This window comes from Canis aureus, chromosome 14 (genome assembly GCF_053574225.1).
Source record: "Canis aureus isolate CA01 chromosome 14, VMU_Caureus_v.1.0, whole genome shotgun sequence".
Lineage (NCBI taxonomy): Eukaryota > Metazoa > Chordata > Mammalia > Carnivora > Canidae > Canis > Canis aureus.
Window position 1 is genome coordinate 24,827,557 of NC_135624.1, and position 21,446 is coordinate 24,849,002.

The 21,446-nt window shown below is 40.7% G+C and overlaps 1 protein-coding gene and 2 long non-coding RNA genes across 6 annotated transcripts in view; 1 reads left to right on the plus strand and 2 right to left on the minus strand.

Annotated features, from left to right (window-relative positions):
- NTAQ1 (N-terminal glutamine amidase 1) overlaps positions 1-21,446 on the plus strand; it is a 226,642-nt gene that overhangs the window by 38,693 nt on the left and 166,503 nt on the right. For 2 of the 4 annotated variants that reach the window (XM_077847121.1, XM_077847122.1), the window contains 5 exons: positions 5,054-5,153; positions 6,261-6,311; positions 9,833-9,981; positions 10,621-10,745; positions 15,353-16,042. In XM_077847121.1, coding sequence (XP_077703247.1) covers positions 5,054-5,153; positions 6,261-6,311; positions 9,833-9,981; positions 10,621-10,745; positions 15,353-15,462 — 535 coding nt within the window. In that variant the 3' untranslated portion in view covers positions 15,463-16,042. Of the gene's footprint in view, positions 1-5,053; positions 5,154-6,260; positions 6,312-9,832; positions 9,982-10,620; positions 10,746-15,352; positions 16,043-21,446 lie in introns of those variants that run through there. The other 2 variants (XM_077847123.1, XM_077847120.1) reach the window with 1 other exon arrangement.
- On the minus strand, positions 381-2,865 carry LOC144283274 (uncharacterized). The gene is made up of 2 exons (XR_013351720.1): positions 2,506-2,865; positions 381-1,607 (listed from the first exon to the last, which is right to left on the minus strand). It is a non-coding gene; the product is annotated as an uncharacterized LOC144283274 (long non-coding RNA).
- Positions 8,605-21,350, minus strand: LOC144283272 (uncharacterized). Its single transcript, XR_013351718.1, has 2 exons — positions 21,157-21,350; positions 8,605-8,829 (listed from the first exon to the last, which is right to left on the minus strand). It is a non-coding gene; the product is annotated as an uncharacterized LOC144283272 (long non-coding RNA).

The window sequence follows — 21,446 nt, forward strand, 5'->3', positions numbered from 1 at the left end:
CTGATCGTGCCCATTATATTTACATAGCACTTGCTGTATGCCACTTGTTTGTTTGTTTTTTTTAAGATCTTATTTATTCGTGGGGGGGGGGGGCAGGCTCCCTGCGGGCCCGATGTGGGACTCGATGGATGGATCCCAGAACTCCCGGCAACAACCACTGAGCCACCCAGGTGCCCCCCCAAACACTTTTTTTTTTTTTAATTTTTTAAAAAATTTTATTTATTTATGATAGTCACAGAGAGAGAGAGAGGCAGAGACACAGGCAGAGGGAGAAGCAGGCTCCATGCACCGGGACCCCGACGTGGGACTCAATCCCGGGTCTCCAGGATCCGCCCCGGGCCAAAGGCAGGCGCCAAACCGCTGCGCCACCCAGGGATCCCTTTTTTTTTTTTTTTTAAAGATTTATTTATTTATTCATGATAGACATAGAGAGGCAGAGACATAGGCAGAGGGAGAAGCAGGCTCCATGCAGGGAGCCCGACGTGGGGCTTGATCCCGGAACTTCGGGATCGCGCCCTGGGCCAAAGGCAGGCACTAAACCGCTGAGCCACCCAGGGATCCCCCCCAAACACTGTTTTGATTGGCTTATGTAAACCAATTCATTTGAGCGGCATAGGTGTTATTGTTACCCCCGTTTTAAAGATGAGAACACCGAAGCACAGAGGGTGCAACTAATTTGCATAAGGCCATCCTGTCTAGTAAGTGAAGAAATGGGGATTTACCTGCAGGGTTTGGCTCTGGAGTCCACACACTATCCCCTTGGCCTAGGCCACCTGTGTGACCAAATCACCACTCCTACCTCTGTCTTTTTCGCTCGTACACTTGAGTAATTAATGACTTCCCCAACTTTCAGTTGCAAAAGAAACCTTAGGCCCATCTAAAACTACCTTTTCCTCCTTTAGCTGGCGGTCAAACCATGTCACCAATTTACATCTGTTCCGCTCTGACTGCATGTCAGGGCTAGTGTCAAGTGTTTCCATCCATGGCTCCGAGATAGGTTCTGTCATTTACCTCATTTTATTAACGAAAAGACTGAGCCACAGACAGGCCATGTCCAAGGTCACACATGTAGCAAGAGGCAGGGCTGAAATTGGAACTGTAGTACAGGAGTCCATGATTCTAAAAGACTGTACTTTAGTACTGCCTTACCTCTCACCTAAATCCTATTAGTTTTTGTCCCTAGCACCCATTCATTATTTTACTTGTTCATCTGATGTTTATTAGGCATGTGGACTGTGTGATATTACAATTGTGGGCACTTGGGAGACAGCAGAAAATAGATTCCCTAGTTAAGATCTTATGGTTCTTAATATTTTGGTTCAGGGAAAGCAGGCAAAACCACGTAAAACCATGTTTGGTGTTAAGTGCTATGAAAAAATAAAGGTAAGGGATGGTGACTCACTTTTATAATGGATATTTAGGGAAGGGTTGTTGGTAAAGTGGTATTTGAGCAGAGATCTGAAGAAAAAAAAACCAGTGGGAGCTTTGTGGATATTGGAGGAAAATCATCCCAGGCAGGGGAGCAGTGGTGCAAAGGCTCTGAGAACGAAGTGTGCAGGAGTATTCTAGGAACAAGGTGGCTCGTACAGCGAGAGTGCAGTGGTCTGCTGGAAGAATGGTCGGGAATGGATATCTCTTCAATAGATGGCCTCCCTTAATTAAGTTCCTTCAGCTGTGGGCTGAGCCCTCCTCGGCTGTCAGGGGCCTGTTCCAGCCCTTCCTTATAGGACTCTGCCCAGATCTGTTTCCTATTCCCTCAGGTCCTAAACCTTAACTGGCTTCACACTGCTAAAAGTTGTTCTAAATTCAAATGAGCCATAGAATCACTTGGGAGCTTGTAAAGTGTGCAGATCTTAGGGTTCTACTCCAGAGAGTCTTGGTGTGTAAACAGTACAGTGGAGGAGTCTTACGCTCGTCCATTGATCACGTTTTCAGGAATATAGGCATAAACAGTAAAGTCTGTCTCCTGAGCATATTCAGAGATCTGGTCACTTGTGTTTCTGCAATCTTATTTTGAGCCTGCCTTCTATGCCCTAACCCAGGGTTTCTCACCCATGGCTTTATTGACATGTGGAACGTGCTAATGTTGTGGAGGGCTGTTCTGTGCATTGTAGGGTATGTAGCAGCATCCCTGGCCTCCACTCACTAGAAGCCTGTAGCACCCTGCCCCAATTTGTGATGAGCAAAAACGTCACCAGATAGTGCCAAATGTTCCCTGGGGGGCAAAATTGCCTCAGTTAAGAACCACTGTTCTATCTTGTCTTAATCTATCAGATAGTGTACCTTATTATGTTTGCTCCTGCAGGTTTTTATAACTTGGAATAAGTGCCTCCTCTCTGTGTCTTTTAGCTTCTGTCAGATGTTATTTATCTGTTCAGACCCAGCTGAGTGGTAATAGTGGTAACCAGTATTTGTGTGGCACTAGGTGGTTTGCAGAACATGTCTGATTCTCTTTGTACTCTTCAGATGTTGGTTGAGCTCCTCCTGTGTGCCAGGGATCCTTACCTTCATGCTTCTCTGATCTCAGCCCATCACCAGTAACCCTTGCAGAATCTTGACCTTAATGCTGCGTTGTTAGTTTTTCTGCTACAACAAAGTAATCAACCAGTAGGTTGGAACATTATTATCACAATCCCCCCCCTTTTTTTAAAGATTTATTTATTTATGATAGGCATAGAAAGAGAGAGAGAGGCAGAGACATAGGCAGAGGGAGAAGCAGGCTCCATGCCAGGAGCCCGACATGGGGCTCAATCCCGGACTCCAGGATTGCTCCCTGGGCCAAAGGTAGGCGCCAAACTGCTAAGCCACCCAGGGATCCGCCCCCCTTTTTTAAAGAGGTGCTAGGATTCATACCAAATCTGGGTTTCTTCCTATTCCACCAGTAACCCCAGCATTTCCAAGTATAAGTACCCCCCTCAACCTTTTAAAAGTAGGCTCCATGCCCAGAGTGAGCCCCATGCAGGGCTTGAACTGATAACCCTGAGATCAAGGCCTGAGCTGAGATCAAGAGTTGGATGCTTAACCGAATGAGCTACCCACCCAGGTGTCCCCAGGCCCCCTTTTTTTAAACATCAAGTTTCTTGAGATCCTCCTACATGTTATTAATTGTACTCTTGGGAAAAAAATTGATAATAAAAAGGGGCTACAGATTCAGTGACTCTTAGTTTAAATTTTTATTTCTCTTTGTAACATTCACACATATTTGAAAGATAATAGACAAAGTTTGTCCAGCCACGTACATATTCAGCCTGCCAACAGTACTTGGGGTACACACAGATTCTTAAAATCTTTGTGTTAACCCTGTGCCCATCCTTAGGCCTGGGGGAAGGGCAACACAAGGAGAAACCCCTGACCTATATGCCCTCCATCTTCTTGTGCCCCTCAAAATCAATGACGCTTCCTTCTGTGCATCTTTTATGGCCTTCTATGATGCTTGCTTATTTATGGATCTGTATGTCTTCTCTCACTGTCTGCAAGCTCTAATTTATCATTACATTCTCCAACCACTTAGCATGGTGCTTTTATATCATGGGCTCTTGATGTCTTTGATCAACTCAAGAATGTCTAGAGGCTGGACAGACATGTCTTCTAAAAATGTGGTCTTAGAACATCCAGGGTTTTTTTTTTTTTTTTTTTTTTTAATTTATTTATGAGAGACACACACAGAGAGACACACAGGCAGAGGGAGAGGGAGAAGCAGGCTCCATGCAGGAGCCCAATGTGGGACTCGATCCCGGGTCTCCAGGATCACGCCCTGGGCTGAAGGCAGCGCTAAACCACTGAGCTACCGGGGCTGCCCAACATCCAGGTTTTTTAAAATGTAGCTAATACACGTCATATGTCATGTTGAAACTGTACCTTTTTGCTTACCCCATACTACATAGCCTATGGAAGTAGTAGCAGTTTCCTGTTTTTACCTCTGCCACTACTTTTTCTGTTAAGATTTCTTAGGTATCTTATAGAAAAAAAATCATAGGAAAAAAATACACTTCATTTCGGTACTTTAAATGTAGTCGTGCAGGTAGACAAGGTCAAAACTGCATTGAACGTGTGTCATAAAATGGTGGTAGTCCTTAGTGCCGTGTATGCCTTACTTTATTTTCAAGTGGCATAGTGTAGGTGTTTGGAAATTAGACTTTGACAGTTGAATCATGAGTATGAGCAGAGTGTTGATGCAGGTTGTTTTGAACGAAGGTGCTATGTGCCTCATTGAAAAAAAATAATCCAGGGGCTGAGCTGTGAATACTGCCAGCAGTGAATGTTTTTACCTGTGTGGGAGTGTGCCTGTGGCCACCAGTGTGGCTTGGTTTGATGCACTTGGCATTGCTTAGGTGGTTCTGACTACTGTTTTAAATATCTAAAGGCCTGTCATAGAGACATTTATCTGGGGCTGAAATATAGGAAGGTGGATTTTAATTCAGTATGAGAAAACTTTCTAAAAGTCAGGACCTCTGCTGTACCAGAGGGATGCAGGGAATCCCACTCAGAGTCTCTCTCCAAAAGAATTCCTAGGCATATCATGTAACTGCCCTCAGTCCTTTCCAGCCAGAAGCCCTCCTACCCAAAACATTATTCTTGCCCCTTTCCTAAGGGGAGCAGTGAACCAATATTAACTAAGATTTTTCAAGTGTTTAAAATATGATTATCCTCATTTTACAGGTAAGAAAAGTAGATACTCAGGTCAAGATGTTCAAAGCTTCTTACCTTGTTTAAGTGGCTGAGTTGGAATTCCAGCTGTGTCTCGAGTCACTGGACCCAAAGCTGTGGAGTATTGATGTAGCATTTTATCAGTTATAAAATGCCTCCATTTGCAAACACTGCTGGGGCAGGTAACAACTGCTGTGTTTGGAGAGAGCTCAGCACACAGTATAATTTGGGTAACACTTTGTTGGGGATATTTTAGAGGAGGGTCAGGCATCAGCTAGTTATTGAATGAGGTGGTGTTTAAAATCTCTTCCAACTTTTTAATATCCTCATCAGTCTTCTGTTCAAATTTGAAAGACACAGAGAGTCATTGTATAATTATGTTGATGAAACTATTATTTTATTTCAGTGAAGAAAATATCTGGAAGCTCTGTGAATACATCAAAAACCATGACCAGTATCCTTTAGAAGAGTGTTACGCTGTCTTCATATCTAATGAGAGGAAGATGGTAAGTTGGTGACTGATTGCAGAAAGAGAACAAGAGATTTAGGGTGATAGTAGAAACTAAATATAATATATGGGGTCAGTGCTGTCCTAACGTGCTTTATAAAATAAAATAACATTTTAAAATTTATTTTTGAATGAGATTTTTTTTTCCCCTCATTTCAGGGCACAGTTGAGTTAGAAAAGTTAAGTCCCTTATTTGTAGGTCAAGAAATAGATGATGGTGTATTTACACAAGTTAAAGCTTTTTAAATTCCTTAGACTACAGCCATGTACTCTCAGGTTTGAAGTAAAGATGTTTTTGTCTCTGGAGTTTAAATAAAATTATGATAAACTTACATGAATTATTAAAAAAGCAAACCCTTAAAAAAAAGCCCTTAATATTTTGTAAAGCACCTTTTAAATTTTTTTTTAAAGATTTAGATTTTTAAGTAATCCCTACACCCAATGTGGGGCTTGAACTCACAACCCCGAGATCAAGAGTCACACATGCTACCAAATGATCCATCCTGGAGCCCGTAAAGCACTTTTGTAAGCATCATGTCATGCTAATGGAACCATGATAAAGTAGGCAGGGTTCAGATGGCTGTTTCTGTTTTATAAAGGAGGAGATAGAGACTCAGGGAGCTCCCATAACAATCTGGGAAACTAAGACTTGAGAATCTGCCAGGTCTTCTGATTCCCTGTTGAGGTCTCTTTCTACTCTCCAAAGAATATCAGATAATGAATTCTTGCATTTTCATTGTTAAGAATGCTTGGAAGGATTTAGATTTCTTCATTCACATTGATTGTTGGTTGCTTAGAAATATTTTATATTTTATTTATTTTTGAATTTTTAAAAATATTTTATTTATTTGAGAGAGAGAGAACATGGTAGAACATGAGTGGGCAGGGTGGAGCAGAAGAAGAGGGAGAAGCAGATTCTCCACTGATCAGGGAGCCTGACTCAGGTCTTGATCCCAGGACCCTGGGATCATTACCTGAACCAAAAGCAGATGCTTAACTGTCTGAGCCACCCAGGCGCCCCTATATTTTATTTATGTATTGCTTTAAGGGAGATAGTAATGGTTTAACTGAAGTTGTAGCTTATGAAATTGATTATATTTTGTAGATACCTATCTGGAAACAACAGGCAAGACCTGGAGATGGACCTGTGATCTGGGTAAGATGGTTAACACATAGAGCCTCTGGTGCATTAGTACTTGTAATCCCTGAGTGGTCTTTATGTTTTGGTAAAACAAAAATGATAGGGCAGTAGAGAATGGCTATCATAATTATTGGTAATTGACCTCTTGGGAATAGATGTTCTTTTGTCTAGGGTAGTACTTACAGACATGTTTTCATTTAATTTTATTCTTATAGGAAAAATTTTATTTTTTAATTGTTATTTTTTCAGTGAGCTCTGTGCCCAATGTGGGGCTCAAACTCATGACCACAAGATCAAGAGTTACATGCTCTACCAACTGAGCCAGCCAGGCACTCCGTAAAGATTTAAAATCGCTGATGGGGCAGATATATTTGTGATCTCCTAGACTATTATCCATTTAACACTGGGAGGAACTTTAGCAATATCTAGTACAGCTGCACATTAGAATTATCTGGCTATCATATTAAAAATACAGGTTTCTGATTTAATCGATTTAGAGAAGGACTTAGGAGTTAATATTTTTAGCAGACTCCTGAGTCACCATGACTAGCATTTAAAAAACCCAGATCTACTACAACCCTTTCATTTTTCAAGTGAGGAAACGAGCCCAGAAGACAAAGCAAGAAGCTCAAAGTTATCTGATTAGTGGCAGGACTGCATCTTAGGCTAGGGCCCTTTACACATGTATGTGTTACTTTAACCTGTCCCCTTGAATACTTGTCTATGCTAATAACATGAAGATAAAAGAAAAACTCCATTTGTGATAATGTAATGAACATCTTGTTTCTGATACTTACTTAAAATAAGTATCACTTAAATCGCCTTCATTCATTCACTCATTTAACCTGTATTTATTGAGTGCCTATCATATGCTAGGCATAAAATAGATGAAAGTCCTTGGCCTCACAGAGCTCATGTTCTTGCTTCCTTTACCAGCAGGTAATTTGCTATGCTAACATTAAATCCCAAATCCCAAATTGGGGGTTAAGTCCCAGTCCTCCCATTGGTGGCAGTGTGAGCTGGACATGTTATTTACCCTCTCTCTTCAGTGTCCTCTGACCAGTGGCGTTGTAAGTATTAAGTGAGATAATATGTGTAAGGCATTATCCTGGTACCTGGTACAGCATCTGGTACTGGTACTCAAGAAGCATTAGCTTTTCTTGTTAGCAACAATGGCTACATAATCCCTATTGCAGACTGTCCATGTGCCCTAGAAGTCATCCCCGTTGCTGAACCACTCAGCTGACTTTGAGTCATAGTCTTTCTTCTCGTTTTAGAGAAATGATCTGTAGTCATGTCCCCCTTACCCAGCATCTCATGGCAGCCCAGAGTAGGGACTCCTGTTCCAAGAAGTCTCCCAGCACCCTTCAGCAGATGTGTCTTTGCCTCATTGCTGCCCTGTGGTAGGAAATGAGGACCTTGAGTGGATAGAGACACCCAGTCCCAAGAAGCTGATCACCTTCTAGGTGGAGTTCCCTCCCCCTAGCCCAGCTTGGTCTCGTCCTGGCATCTGGGCAGGCGCTGAACCCAGCTCAGTGAGGCTGCTGCTTGATCTGGATTCCTTGACTCCACATCTGTGCTATAAAGGCAACATGGAGTTGAGGACTGCTTTCCCTGTCCATTTCACCAGCCATCTAGGATCTAAGGGTATGGACCTAAACTAACTGGGAGGTTGTGTATATTCATTACATATGCATTTTTGGCAAGTTGTACTATTTTCCTGGAACACTTTCTCCTCAGGTGGGATTCAGCCGTGGCAGCCTTTCCTCTGTGAAACTCTCCTTGGCTTTTGGGCCCCACTCCCCTCCATTTCTGAGTTGGTTTTTAAAAAGCATTTACAAAAAAAAAAGTGTTTACTAACAATCTCCGTAATTGTCCCAGCAACAGTCTGAGGTAAATACTACACTTATCTCAGTTTATAAAGGAAGAAGCTCAGGCTGGAAGGGGAGAGGCTGAGGTTTGACCCCATTGCCCTCTCGTGAAGCCACCTGCTCTCTGCAACTGTCACACTGTCCTGTAGCCCTTACTAGTTCCCAGTCTGCTCCATGAACTCGAGGGTCAGAACCTACCTTTATCATCTTTGCATCTTTATTTCAGTAACAATTTCCCACAAGTAATAGAGAGTAGGCATGTCCAAACCACTGTAATAATGAGGTAGAAAGTGTCAAGAGAGAAACAGATTTTGGATAAGGCAGAGACTTTCTAGTAGGAAGTGGGAGACTCATGGAGAGCCAGCATGCAAGGGATGGATGTGGGGAGAGGTGGAAAGCTTGCTGCAGAAGGACGGGAAAGACACGGACACACCCAGTGAAAGGAGGATGCTTTTACTTTATCTGGAAGGTAGCATGCATTAAGGGGAATGCAGGGTATAAGCATTCATTTCTGATGCTATTTCTGCTTTACTCAGGTAGCACTGGAGCCAAAGGAAGCTCTTTGGGCTTTGATGGCACAGCATCTCCAGTCTTAATTAATCACCTCCACTCCATCATCATAGAGTCGATGAAACAACATTAGAGAAAGTGCTCTATAAGCTCTGAAATAGTAGAAATATAAGGTGGTGTTACTAATGTGGTACTGATGTGATTGAGCCTTTTTATTTCCCAGTCATGTTCTCTGTGAAAGCACCTTCCTTCTGAGGGACTCAGAGCATCAGACTGCCCTCATGCCCCTTGATAATCTTCCTGATGTCCTCCCTTCTAGCCATTAACTGGTGTCGGGCAGTGCCCAGCATCAGGGACTGGGTGTGGTGCATCACGCTGAGCTGCACAGGAGAAGCTGTCTTCATCTCTCCCTTAATGGCTACAGAGTGGGGGTTGGCTGACTTAAGAACAATATTTAAAAGTCCTTTCACATTCCAGGCTAGCCTGAGAAATCCTTTTTGTTAATGATTTGGAGGATATCCTTGCATACTTTTTTCTCTGTATTCATATGGATGTATGTGTTCTTTGGAATACACATGTATGTCTTTGCATACATAAAGCTTTTACTAAATAGTACATATTTTGGAATTTACTTTTCCCATTCAACTATGTAACATGTCCCGTTTTTCCATTTTCTACATAAATTCACCTAATTTTTTTTTTTTTTTTTTTTTTAGTGGCTGCATTGTGGTTTTATTTCTCTTGTGGTGGACTTTGATTGTTTCTGAATTTTCACTATTGTAAATGGTGCTGCAGAGATTTTCTTTGTATATATACTTTTATGTGCATATTGCCGTTTATTTCTGTAGGAATGGTTCCTAGAAGTGAAATTGCTACATCAAAGGGTATGCATTTAATGCATATGAGCATCTTCACTACTTAAGTGTTCCCTGTCACTGGACATTGAGTCTTTTTTTAGGGCTTTGTGTTTGCTTTGTTTTTTACTATTTTGAGAAGGGCTATATTAATCTTGTAATCATTTTTAATGGTTTAACATATATATGTGTGTGTATATATATACACACACATACGTACACATATGTATGTATATTATTGTGACCTTGGAATTCACCATCATGAGGTAATTTGGTTAACTTTAGCAACTTTTACTTCTAGGATTACCATGTTGTCCTGCTTCATGTTTCAAGTGGAGGACAGAGCTTCATATATGATCTTGACACTGTCCTGCCATTTCCCTGTCCTTTTGACACTTACGTGGAAGATGCCTTTAAGTCTGATGAGGACATCCATCCACAGTTTAGAAGGTGAGGGGATTCAGAATGGCTTTACCTACTTTCTCAAGTTAGACCTTGACAGTTGTGCAGAGAGTTTGTATGAGTGTATGAGGGAACTTTTCTGTTTTTTTGGGGGGGGGGCATTTTTTGCAAAGATGACTTGTTTTGGTATCACCATTGAGTTGATATTTGAAAATGATGTGCTACATAGAAGACTCAAAATGTTTCAAGGTTTTAGAGGTTGTCCAATATATAAAAGCTTGGCATTCTTTTAAGAGATCCCAAACATTTTCTGAAAGCCATTTTGGGGATTTCTCTCATACGTGTGTATGTGGGTGGGTGGGCAGTTGTGGGTTGTGGCTTTAATGATGGCAACATTGAGAGATCTGTGATGGCAGCAACTGAACATTAGGCCCTCTACCCCTGATGTACAACTGAGCAAATAAAGGTACCCAGATGTATTTCTGTGCCTGTGTAGTGTTGGATTTCAACTGATCCTTTCTTGTGGCTTCTTTAACAGGTGGTAAAGCTGCATACATACTTGTGTATTACTGATAGTACCAAAATGTCTGGGTACTTTTTTGTATGTCATAGAAAATGAGTCTGTCTAAAAATCGAGAATTTTACGTGGAACCTTCCTAATGGGAGCAAATATTGTTTTATCTGCAGGAAATTTAGAGTGATCCGTGCAGATTCGTATCTGAAGAACTTTGCTTCTGACCGATCTCACATGAAAGATTCCAGTGGGAACTGGAGAGAACCTCCTCCATCATATCCCTGTATTGAAACTGGAGGTGAGCCTCAAATGCCTTTTTAGAAAGCTTTCTGGTCACTGTACAGATCAGTGCCCCTTAACCAGGGACAGAAATCATGTGTTACTCTTTGTATGAAACTCCTTGAGTCCTAAGAAGGTAGCAGCAAGCACAGATGTACGCATTTGTTAGATTTGGGAATTGAAGCACAGAAAACAGGAGTGGAAAGCAGAAGAGCTCATAGGGGAGGGGAGAGGTGTTCAGGAGCAGAACCATGACACTTGCACACCACCAGGGTGTTAGGTGTGCCTACTGTTAGAACACTGCACTTCAGGTCTGCATAGCACCTTGCTATTATGGAGTTTCACATTAGGGCCAAAGTCCCTATGGCATTCTTGTGGTATGTGAAATGTCATTTCCCTGGCTCTGTGAGAAAATCTACAGTAGAAGGAAGTGAGAGCCAGCAGGTTTTATTGTACCACTCATCTCATTTATGTGCTTTTAGGCATCAGTCCAATTAATAATTTTCTGAGATTTAAGTAGATAAAGAGTTCTTCACCGCATTACCATCGTTTGGCATTCCACATGAGTTTGAAATGTTATTTACGATTCTAAGTAATTCGCAGCATTGCCGTTTCTTGGTGAGGTCATCCCATCCTAGGGGATGGGACCTTCTGTGTGAAAATGCTTTGTACATGTACAACATGCCAGAAAAATAGGACTGTAGTGTTTGGAGTTCAGCAAGGAAGAAAGTAAATATATTTGGTGTATTTGAACACTGGAAGAGGATTCAAACTGATTTTATTTTATTTTTTGTTTTGTTTTTTCAAACTGATTTTGGAATGCTCTCTGTGAGAAGCTCTCTCTCATGAGTTTAAACATTTGTATTGGAGCTGCTTTTTGGCTTACCAGGCTGTTTGCTATCCTCAGTGCTAGAATTGGGATAGCTTCTAGGTTAGAGGGCATCGTAGATCTTCCTTTTAATCTCAGGCAACCTGCCATATAGGTTGTGGTCTGGGAGAGCATGCCTTCAGCCACTCCCATTTCTCTTTTAGACATGAGCATCCAACGCAGAGCCTAGCACATAGCTAGCACTCAGTAAACACCAGCCTGTCAGCCTGGCCCCTCTTTGAGTCATTCCTTTCAGTTTTGATGACTACCGCCCAGTAGATGCTATTTTGTGCCAGGCTTTGGTGCCAGCCGCTTTTCAAACTAGTTTGATATAATTTTTACTGCAGCTCAGGGACGCTTTATTTTCCTCATTTGATAGATGCATAAAGTGAGGTGCATGAAGATTAGGCCCTTTGCCTCAGATGCATAGCTAGGCAGGATGGGGAGAGGAGATGGTGGTGTCTGTTTCTACCCTGTGTGTAGCTAGTTCATCAGGGATCTCCTGAACTTGAGATTGAAACTAAAAGAAGTCTCCTCTGAAGTGTGGAGCAAGCATGAGTTTCCCATCTCATAATTTCACCACACTATAATGTTCTTTCATGTAGTAAACTCATTACTTCAAATCCCGTGTTTATCAAGGAATATATTTGAAGTCAGGATAAGTGAGAATTACCTTTAGCTAATTCATAATGTTTTATAAAAAATAAGGTTAAAAAAGCAGTTCCTGGGATGCCTGGGTGGCTCAGCAGTTGAGCGTCTGCCTTTGGCTCAGGGCGTGATCCTGGAGTTCCAGGATTGAGTTCCACGTTGGGGTTTCTGCATGGAGCCTGCTTCTCCCTCTGCCTTATGTCTCTGCCTCTCTCCGTGTGTCTTTCATGAATAAATAAATACAATCTTAAAAAAAAAAAAAAAAAAAGGCAGTTCCCTCTGTTCCCTGCATTCAGTGGTGGGATTGACTCTTAGGGCTTGAAATTTAGTACATTTGATGTTTCAGACATTAGGGTTATATGTTTAATAATTTTGGTGGCCAGGTGTCTGCATGACCACTATTTTCAATTCAGCATTTAGTGTATTTTAAAGAAAGGATTCCCCCCCCGCCCCCACCCTGATGAGAAGGAAACTGAAATTTATAGTTGTAATACCTTGCCCTGAAGAATCAGTTCCAGCATTGGCCACCAATGGGTCAGTTTTTAAAGACATTTCCTGTCTTGGGCTGAATTTTTGAGTACACCAAATTCCCTTCTCTCTTTCTGAGTCCTTTCTTGCCTCTTGCCTGCATATACTTCTCATTTTTTTACTTCCAAATGTATAGTAACACTGGCTAATTTGAGCCAAGCTGGAAGACCAGTGTTAGGTAAACAGAAATGTTATAGTGCCTCATGGGGGAAATTAGAGACAGATGTCTATTTGTTATACCTTGACCTTTAAAAACATTTTTTTATTTTGTTCTTAATACATTGATCTTTTTAGATAGTAAATGGCTGCATATAGTAATCATCTTTTATTTAATTACATTAAAAAGTCTTAGAAAACAAAAAAAAGAGAGGGAACGTCTTAGAAAACAAATGTTGTATTTCAGAAGTTGGGATTTCCTTTTAAAGCAGTTTGTTAGAAATTTTCACAGACTTACTGGCCTATGTGGAGTCTGGCACCTACCCAGGTTAGCAAGAGCTTCCACCCCATATTTCTTGACAGGTGGCTGTCTTCCCCTTATTTCTGGTTATGTGGTAATCCTGCACCTTAGCAAAAGTTCTGTGTTTGTTGATTATCTAGCTTTTTTGTTACAGGGGGTTTAGCAACCCTGTTTCTAGTTTTCTACATCCTAAGTGCTTACCTTCACTTTTGAGAGAGGGAGTTGTGGGGTAACCTATACTAGATTTATGTGTTTCTACCTTTAGTTGTTTAAAGGCGTCTCTCCTTTGTTTTCTGCTTGCGTGGGTTCTGATCTCGTATTTGTTTCTCTGTGTTCCCCTTTCAGTATTTTTAAAGGTTTTTAGCGTTTCAGTTATGATGGACTGTCATGTAGTTTCCTTTAGGCTTAGTCCACTTGAAGTTTGTTAGATCCATAGATTGGTGGATTTATAGTTTTCATCAAATTTGTAAACATTTGGCCATTATTTTGTCACACATTTTTTTTTTTTTTTAGTGTGGAAAATTGAAATCATATACCAGACTAGACAAAATAGTATATCAGACCAAATTTGAAGTTATCAGTTCATGGCCAATCGATTTGTATTCCATTCACTTTTGCCCTTCTCTTATTATTTTGAAGCTAATACCAGATACTATGTCATTTCAACTTTCAATATTTCAGTATGGATCTCTAAAATATAAGGCTTTCTTTTTTAAAAAAAAATATGATCAGGGCAGCCCAGGTGGCTCAGTGGTTTAGTGCAGCCTTCAGCCTGGGATGTGATCCTGGGGACCTGGGATCGAGTCCGACATCGGGCTCCCTTCATGGAGCTTTTCCCTCTGCCTGTGTCTCTGCCTCTCTCTCTCTCTCTCTGTGTCTCTCATGAATAAATAAATAAAATCTTTAAAAAACAATAAAAAATAAAAAAATATCATTGTACCATTATTACAGCTAAAAAATTTAATAATTCTTTAAAATCATCATATATCTAGCCAGTGTTCAGATTCACAGTTATAAAGTCATAAAGTCATCATCTTTTTGTTTTGTTTTTCTTTAAGATTTTTTAGTAATCTCTATATCTAGCATGGGGCTTTAACTCATAACCCCAGGATCAAGAGCTGCATGCTCTACTGACTGAGACAGTCAGCTGCCCCCATATCTTTTATTATACAGTGTGTTTATCTGAATCAGCGTCCAATTGAGATCCCTACATTGTGTTTGGTTATGTCTCTTAAGAGTCTTTTTTAATATATAGGTTCCTTGCCCAACTCTTTTTTTTCTTACAATTTATTTGTTGAAGAAACTGGATCTGGGAGAAACAGTCTGGATTTTGCTGATTGTGTCTCTTTTGTAGCCTCTGAATTTCCTATAATTTTGTAGTTGAATCCAATAAATTGGTAGTTTGATTATTCATGCATTTTTTGTTTTTTAAAATTTTATTTAAAATCAGTTAATTAAAAAAATCAGTTAATATATAATGTGTTATTAGTTTCAGAGGTAGAGCTTAAATATTCAACAGTTGCATATAACACTCAGTGCTTATTACATCAAGTGCCCTCCTTTATGCATTTTTCATTTAAGTTTTTATTTTGAAATAATTTTGGACTTCTAAAAAATTTGCTAAAAAACTGTAGTGTTTCCATATACCTTTTACTCAGATTCTGTCTGCTGATGTTGAATTTTTCATAACCATAGTGTAATTCTGAACCAAGGAAATGATGTACTTGATATAAAAATATTGATCCAGTACTGTTGACTTATAGATCTTACTTAAGTTTCACAAGTTTTCCCACTAATTTCTTTGTTCTGGTCCAGAATCTACCCCAGGATATTACATTCTGTTGTCCTGTCTCAGTCCCCTTCAATCTGTAACAATTTTTTTTCTTTTTCTGTTCTTTTATAACTTTTACACTTTTGAAGAGTACTGGTCAGCTATTTTGTAGAGTGTCCCTCGGTTTCGGTTTTTGTGATGTTTTGTCATGATTAGATTGAGTTAAGTGTTTGAGACAAGACTACTACAGAAGTGATATTGAACGCTTCTCCATTTGAGTAATTTCCCCTACTTTTGGTCTTCTGGATGTTTTTATTGTATTTTCAATGGACATTTCTTTCATAAATTTTTTAGATTCCAAAATGAACCTGAATGATTTTATCAGTATGGATCCTGAGGTAGGATGGGGAGCTGTCTACTCCCTATCTGAATTTGTACATCGGTTTGGCAGTCAGAACTACTGAACTTGACATCTGGATGGAGAACCGTGGAGAAATTCTAGGACACTAACAGTTCATCCCTTCATTTGGGACAGCAAACACTATGGTACATTTGGCTTGGAATTATATTTTCCTCTTTTAATTCAGTTGAGTTGAAACATGAGTAAACAACAACAACAATAACAACACATTTTTTTTGATATGTCACGTTGAAACTTGATGTAGTGCATATTTGTTAAGATATTCCAATATTCATTTGTTAAAAACATGTGATGACTTATGCCAGTAATTCCTTTTGTTAAGATAGATGTGTGGACTTTGTTCTGGATGTTTTGTTTCTTTCCAGCTACACTGTAAGCTCCTTGAGGGCAAGGCTGTGGCTCATTGCTCTGTGAATCCCTTATGCCCCTAAAAGGTGCCCATAAAATGTTTGCTAGTGATTGTGCTGCTGCTTAAAGGGGGCTGGTACTGTGAGCTGAATCAGCAATAAGTATTAGTCTTTTTGGACTATTATGTTCTTAAGAAAAGATTGCAGCCCTCTCAGGTTTGAGTGTTATTTGGCCTAATTTATATATGTTTTTAAATAAAATTGGTTTAAAAGTAATTTTGTTTTGAAGATATTTATGTCACCTTTCCTGAGATACCCAGGAATACTTCACTTGTAGACAGGAACCATTGTTTTAAAATACATGTATCAGGGGCTGGGCCGGCTGCGCAGGCGCAGTCCCCAGCCCCGGTAAAAAAAAAAAAAAAAAAATACATGTATCAGTATCAGGGTGCCTGATGGCTCAGTTGGTTGAGCATCTGCCTTTGACTTAGATCATGATCTCAGGGTCCTGGGATTGAGCCCCAAGTTGGGCTCTCTGCTCAATGAGGAGTTTGCTTCTCCCTCCACCCTGCCTCCCTGCTCATGCTCTCCCTCAGTCTCTCAAATAAATCAATAACATCTTTTTTTTTTTTTTAAAGATGTTATTTATTTATTCATGAGAGACACAGAGAGAGGCAGAGACACAGGCAAAGGAAGAGGAAGGCTCCATGCAGGGAGCCTGATGTAGGACTCGATCCCGGGACTCTGGGATCATGCCCCGAGCCAAAGGCAGATGCTCAACTGCTGAGCCACTCAGGTGTCCCTAAATAAATAAAATCTTTAAAAAAAAAGTACATGTATCAGTCTTCCTTCTTGAAGATGTTTTGGAAATTTGTCTTTCATAGTATAATTCCAAGTAAAAGACATTTGGCATTAAACCAGCTTATAATGTTAACTCTCATATATGTCTCCACGATTCTACTGTAACAGTAGAGCAATTTCAGAAATGAGCAATTTTTGAAAGCAAGGATGTCCAGGGTTTTGATCTTAGATGAGTTTCGCTTATGAGAAACTTTCAGTTAATGTAGATCCTCTGCCTTGTGCTATGGAGGGACAATTGCAATCATTACTAAAGAATCAATCAAAGGAAATGTCATGTATCCATTTGGTTCAGCTAACCAGGGAGGATTCTGGGAGAAAGTGAATGAACCTTGGTAAGAGGAATACAAACACAACCTCTTAAGTTATTTTATAATTTAGATCTAATTATAGACCTCGTACTTGCATATCTTTGTTGACTTTTAGGTGGTCATTTAAAAAGCATGTGGCTAAAATGAAGATAAATTTTGGCAGGCTGTACTATGGAAATACTTTGTCTTGAGTAGAAAGTTTCTGACTTTCTGATTGTTTCTTACAATCTGATTGTAATCTGATTTACAAATTGCATTTTTGTTGGGTCTTTTTTTTTTTTTTTTTTTTTGCCAATTTATGAGCAGGTTTCCAATCTGGTATTCATAATTGTGTCTAGTACAGATGAATCAGACAATGTGTGTGTAGGAGTTTGAGCTTTGCAGCCAACTTGTTTTGTAATTGAAAACCCCTTCCTTCTAGCCAGTGTAGGGAGCAAGGTTTATAGTTTTAAGCTTGTTAAAATGTCTAGTGGTCACAATCTTGAGTAGGTAGAAGCAAAAGAGGACATTTGGTTTTTTTCTACCTACCACTCCCCACTCCTATAGCTCCTTTTGGGAACTCTTTGCACATTTCATATAGTCCTGGTGGCCTGTATTTTAAGGCATATGGCTTAAGCTGGGCCAGGCTTGGAGCCCATCCCTGGACAAGTCTAAGAATGACCTGTCACAGAATTCTCTGGATTTGCTGTATTGACATTTAAAAACCAAAAAAATTCTCTATGAGGAATGCTAAACTAGGGGCCTGGGAGGGCCTGGGAGTTTGGGGCTTATGGTGCCCAGGCCGACTGCTGCTAAAGGGCTCCATTGCAGAAGGCAGCCCAGCAGAACTGAGAGCAGAGCAAGAGCTCTAAAGGCATTTCTGAGTGCCTGGATCTTTCTGTTGCTTCAAGCCAGCCACAACTTTGGAACATCCCAGTTACATAAACCAGTGGATTTCTTTTCCTCTTCAGCCCGTGTGAGTTGGATTGCCATCAGTTTTAACCTAAAGGTAGGTTCCCTTGCAAGATTTTTCTTGAAAAGTTGTTTATCAGGAACTGTACTTTTATCTTTCTGTGCTTAATTGTTGTTTGAGGTCAGAGTTGCTTCTCTTTATACTCAACATGTGTGAGAGAACTGAAGAAATACCGATAAATGCTTGTCTGTTTGGAAAGAGGAACTTTTAAGAAAAGCAGTTGACTAAAATAGAATTTGCGAGTTGACTATGAAAATAAGAGAAATGAAGTATCTCTGAGAATCTGATATATGATAGAGTGGGGGCAGGTGGGGATACCACAATGCAAAACGGCTCACAGTGCAGTAGAACTGACTATATCTGATTGGAGATGCTACCGTGGCTTGTAAGAAGGATTATGTCTTTCAGAAGAGGGGTTGGTTAGCAATGGAAGTAAAGGTGAACTGTTTTGTGTATGTGGTTTTCTGAGTAATTTTTAATTAGTTATTTTATTTTATGTATTTATTTTTTTTAGAGATTTTATTTATTCATGATAGACACACAGAGAGAGGCAGAGACAGAGGCTGAAGCAGGCTACCTGTGGGGAGCCTGATTCAGGACTCGAACCCAGGACCTTGGGATCACAACCTGAGTCAAAGGCAGACACTCAACCACTGAGCCACCCAGGCATTCCAAATTAATTATTTTAAAAATAGGTGGTACATGCATATTGTATATAGTTAAAATATAGAAAAGTATATGGTAAGAAGTCCTGTATTTTAATTTTCAGATTTCTCTCTCCAGAAACAATCTGTCTTCAGTTTCTTCTGTGTTCTTCCAGGAATTTTTATGTCCATGTTAGCATATAGGTTTTATACGTGAATTTCTGTTGTGGCTTTTTTTTTTCCCCCACAAGTAGTAACATTCTAAACATTGTTCTTCATTTTACTTTTTTTTTCTTTAAAGATTTTATTTATTTATTCATGAGAGACACATGAGAGACACCAGAGAGAGAGAGGCAGAGACAGGCAGAGGGAGAAGCAGGCCCCATGCAGGGAGCCCGATGTCGGACTCGATCCTGGGACTCCAGGATCACGCCCCAAGCCCAAGGCAGACACTGAAATGCTGAGCCACCCAGGTGTCCCTTCATTTTACTTTTTAAAGTTAAAATAGTTGGATATTTTCTAATCAGTACATGTTGAACTTCCTCATTCTTTTCAAAGGTTATATTGTATTCTGTGGTATGCATGGCCCATAATTTCACAGTCCTTTTTAAGTTGTTTTTAGTCTTTTGGTATGACAAAACTGCTTGAAGGAATATTTTTGTCTATGTGTCTTTATAACAGTTTCCGAGATAAATTTTGAAAGTGTAGACTGCTAGATGTCCCACTGAATGCATGGTTTTGTTTTGTTTTGTTTTTCCTGAAGAAGGGACTGGCAAATGTTTTCTATAAAGGGCCAAATAAATGCTTCAGGCTTTGCATGCCGTAAGGCCTTTGCCGTAACTGCTCAACCCTTCGTTTGTAACTGGAAAGCAGTCATAGGCAATATGGAAATGAATATATGGCTGTGCTCCAGTAAAAACTTTTATAAAACAAAGGGGACTTGAGGGTTTGACCTTTGGGGTATAATTTGCTGTCCCTTGTTCTAGAGAAAGCATTGTCTCCGGTATATGGCTGATCTGCCAGGGACTACAGTTCTCAGATTCCTTTGCAGCAAGGTGTGGTCATGTGACCAGGTTCTCACCATTGGAATGTAAGGGGCTGATGTGGGAAACACTGGGTAGGCAGTGCCTACCTTTTCTACCTTGCCTCCTGATGAATGGCTGAGGACTAGAATGACCCCCTCAAAAGCTACCCATTGAAGATAGCAGAGCTGCCATCAGCCTGGATTCTTGAATGACCCTATGGAGCAGAGTCTCATGTCTAACTTGAAATAATGTGGAACTGATCCTCAGAGACAAACTGGTGTGTTTCTTTAAGTCACAGAATTATTGGTGAGTCTTGATTTAGCATTTAGCCTTCCCTAAATAATAAAGTGCCCATTCAGGTACTTGTGGCACGGTATTTTTTGACTGGATCAGAAATTGTGATGTTCCATGTGGAGTCAGATCCTCTTTGTGCTTTTGCCCACTACCCCCTCGATGTCCTGCAGTGTTTGTGGAATTATTGCCCTTCAAAGAATGTCCGGGAACACCAAACACAGATGTCCATTCATACCTCTTGTTTTGCAAGAGGTTGGGAGCCTTGTGGGAAAGATGCCAGAGAAGCCCTGTTTTCATATATGGTTCATCTGTGTTCAGGCCTGTCTGATGGCCTAGGAGTCCTGAAAGCAGTCCTTGCTAGATGACAGAAAAACAGGTTCCTGAGAGAAGATGACACCCGAGTGGGAGACATGTGGCTGAGTAGCTCAGACTGAACGATGAGTGGAAATTAGGGGAATCACAGGTGGCAGTTACAGTGGTGCCTTCCTACGACTGTCCCCTCACAGCATACTCTGGCCCCACCTCCCCCACGTTCTTGAAAGCCCCATCTTCTGGGAAAGAGAGGAAGGAACCATCATCAGAGCTCAGCATGGCTCTGTGGGAACCTTGCAGGGAACTGGTCTTGGGTGGGTAGAGATCAGCAGTCTGACAAAGGATGGAGTTTCAGTGGTTGAGTGCTGGGCTCAGAGCACTGAAGCTGGAGCATGATGAAGCCTGAAGCCTGAGGCTTTGATTCTCTGTGAACCCCCATTTCATCACGACTTTGAAGTAGAAAATGACCTTATATGGGACTCAGGAGCTGGTGGGGGCTTGAGTACACTCAGCTTGTAATAGCGCCCCCTGGTGCTTTGCTGGAATTTTTGGTGGAGAATGCTTTTCTAGAAAGCTGGACTTGGTGAAGGTATGCTTAAATCATCAAGATTTGGGATTACTATAAATGTAATGGGTTTGGATTTACTAGTGGTTGGAAGCCTGGGACATACCAGATACATACCATTAAGGGAAAAGGAGGTCGTACTCATTTGCCTTGAGTAAATTTTGGAGAACAGGGGTACAAGAAGTACAAGAAGGTACTTTGCGAAGCCTGTTCTACAGAAATCTTTCGATAAAGACTTGGCACTTAAAAGATTGCATTTTGAACAAACATGTAAGCCCAACTAAAGAATTGTCCTGTAATTACTTAAAAGGACCTTGAAGGAAGGAAGTGACTATTGTAGTACAGACGCGATAGAACCAGAAAATATGTAAATATATGAAGATCCCTAGGATCAGAAAAAGAAGTCTAGCCTGAACCAGAGTTACTCACTTAGCTCCTCTGTTCAGGGGTTACCATCAGCTCTCTAGTGAGGACTTGCTGGAGACTCACACCAGCACCTGCTGCTGCTTCTGTGTGGTTGGCAGTAGGTAGATAGGTTTGGTATAGAGTACTCATTATGGAGGTGAATGACAGTCTCTGCAAACAGGTCCTTCTGTCACCTTCATAGAACACCAAGGTAAAGAACACTGAGGTAAAGAACCTCTCCAATTATGACAGCAGTGAGTATCTAGGCTGAGTGCTGGAGCTATTATTTAGTCCAGCACCCGATACTCATGGTA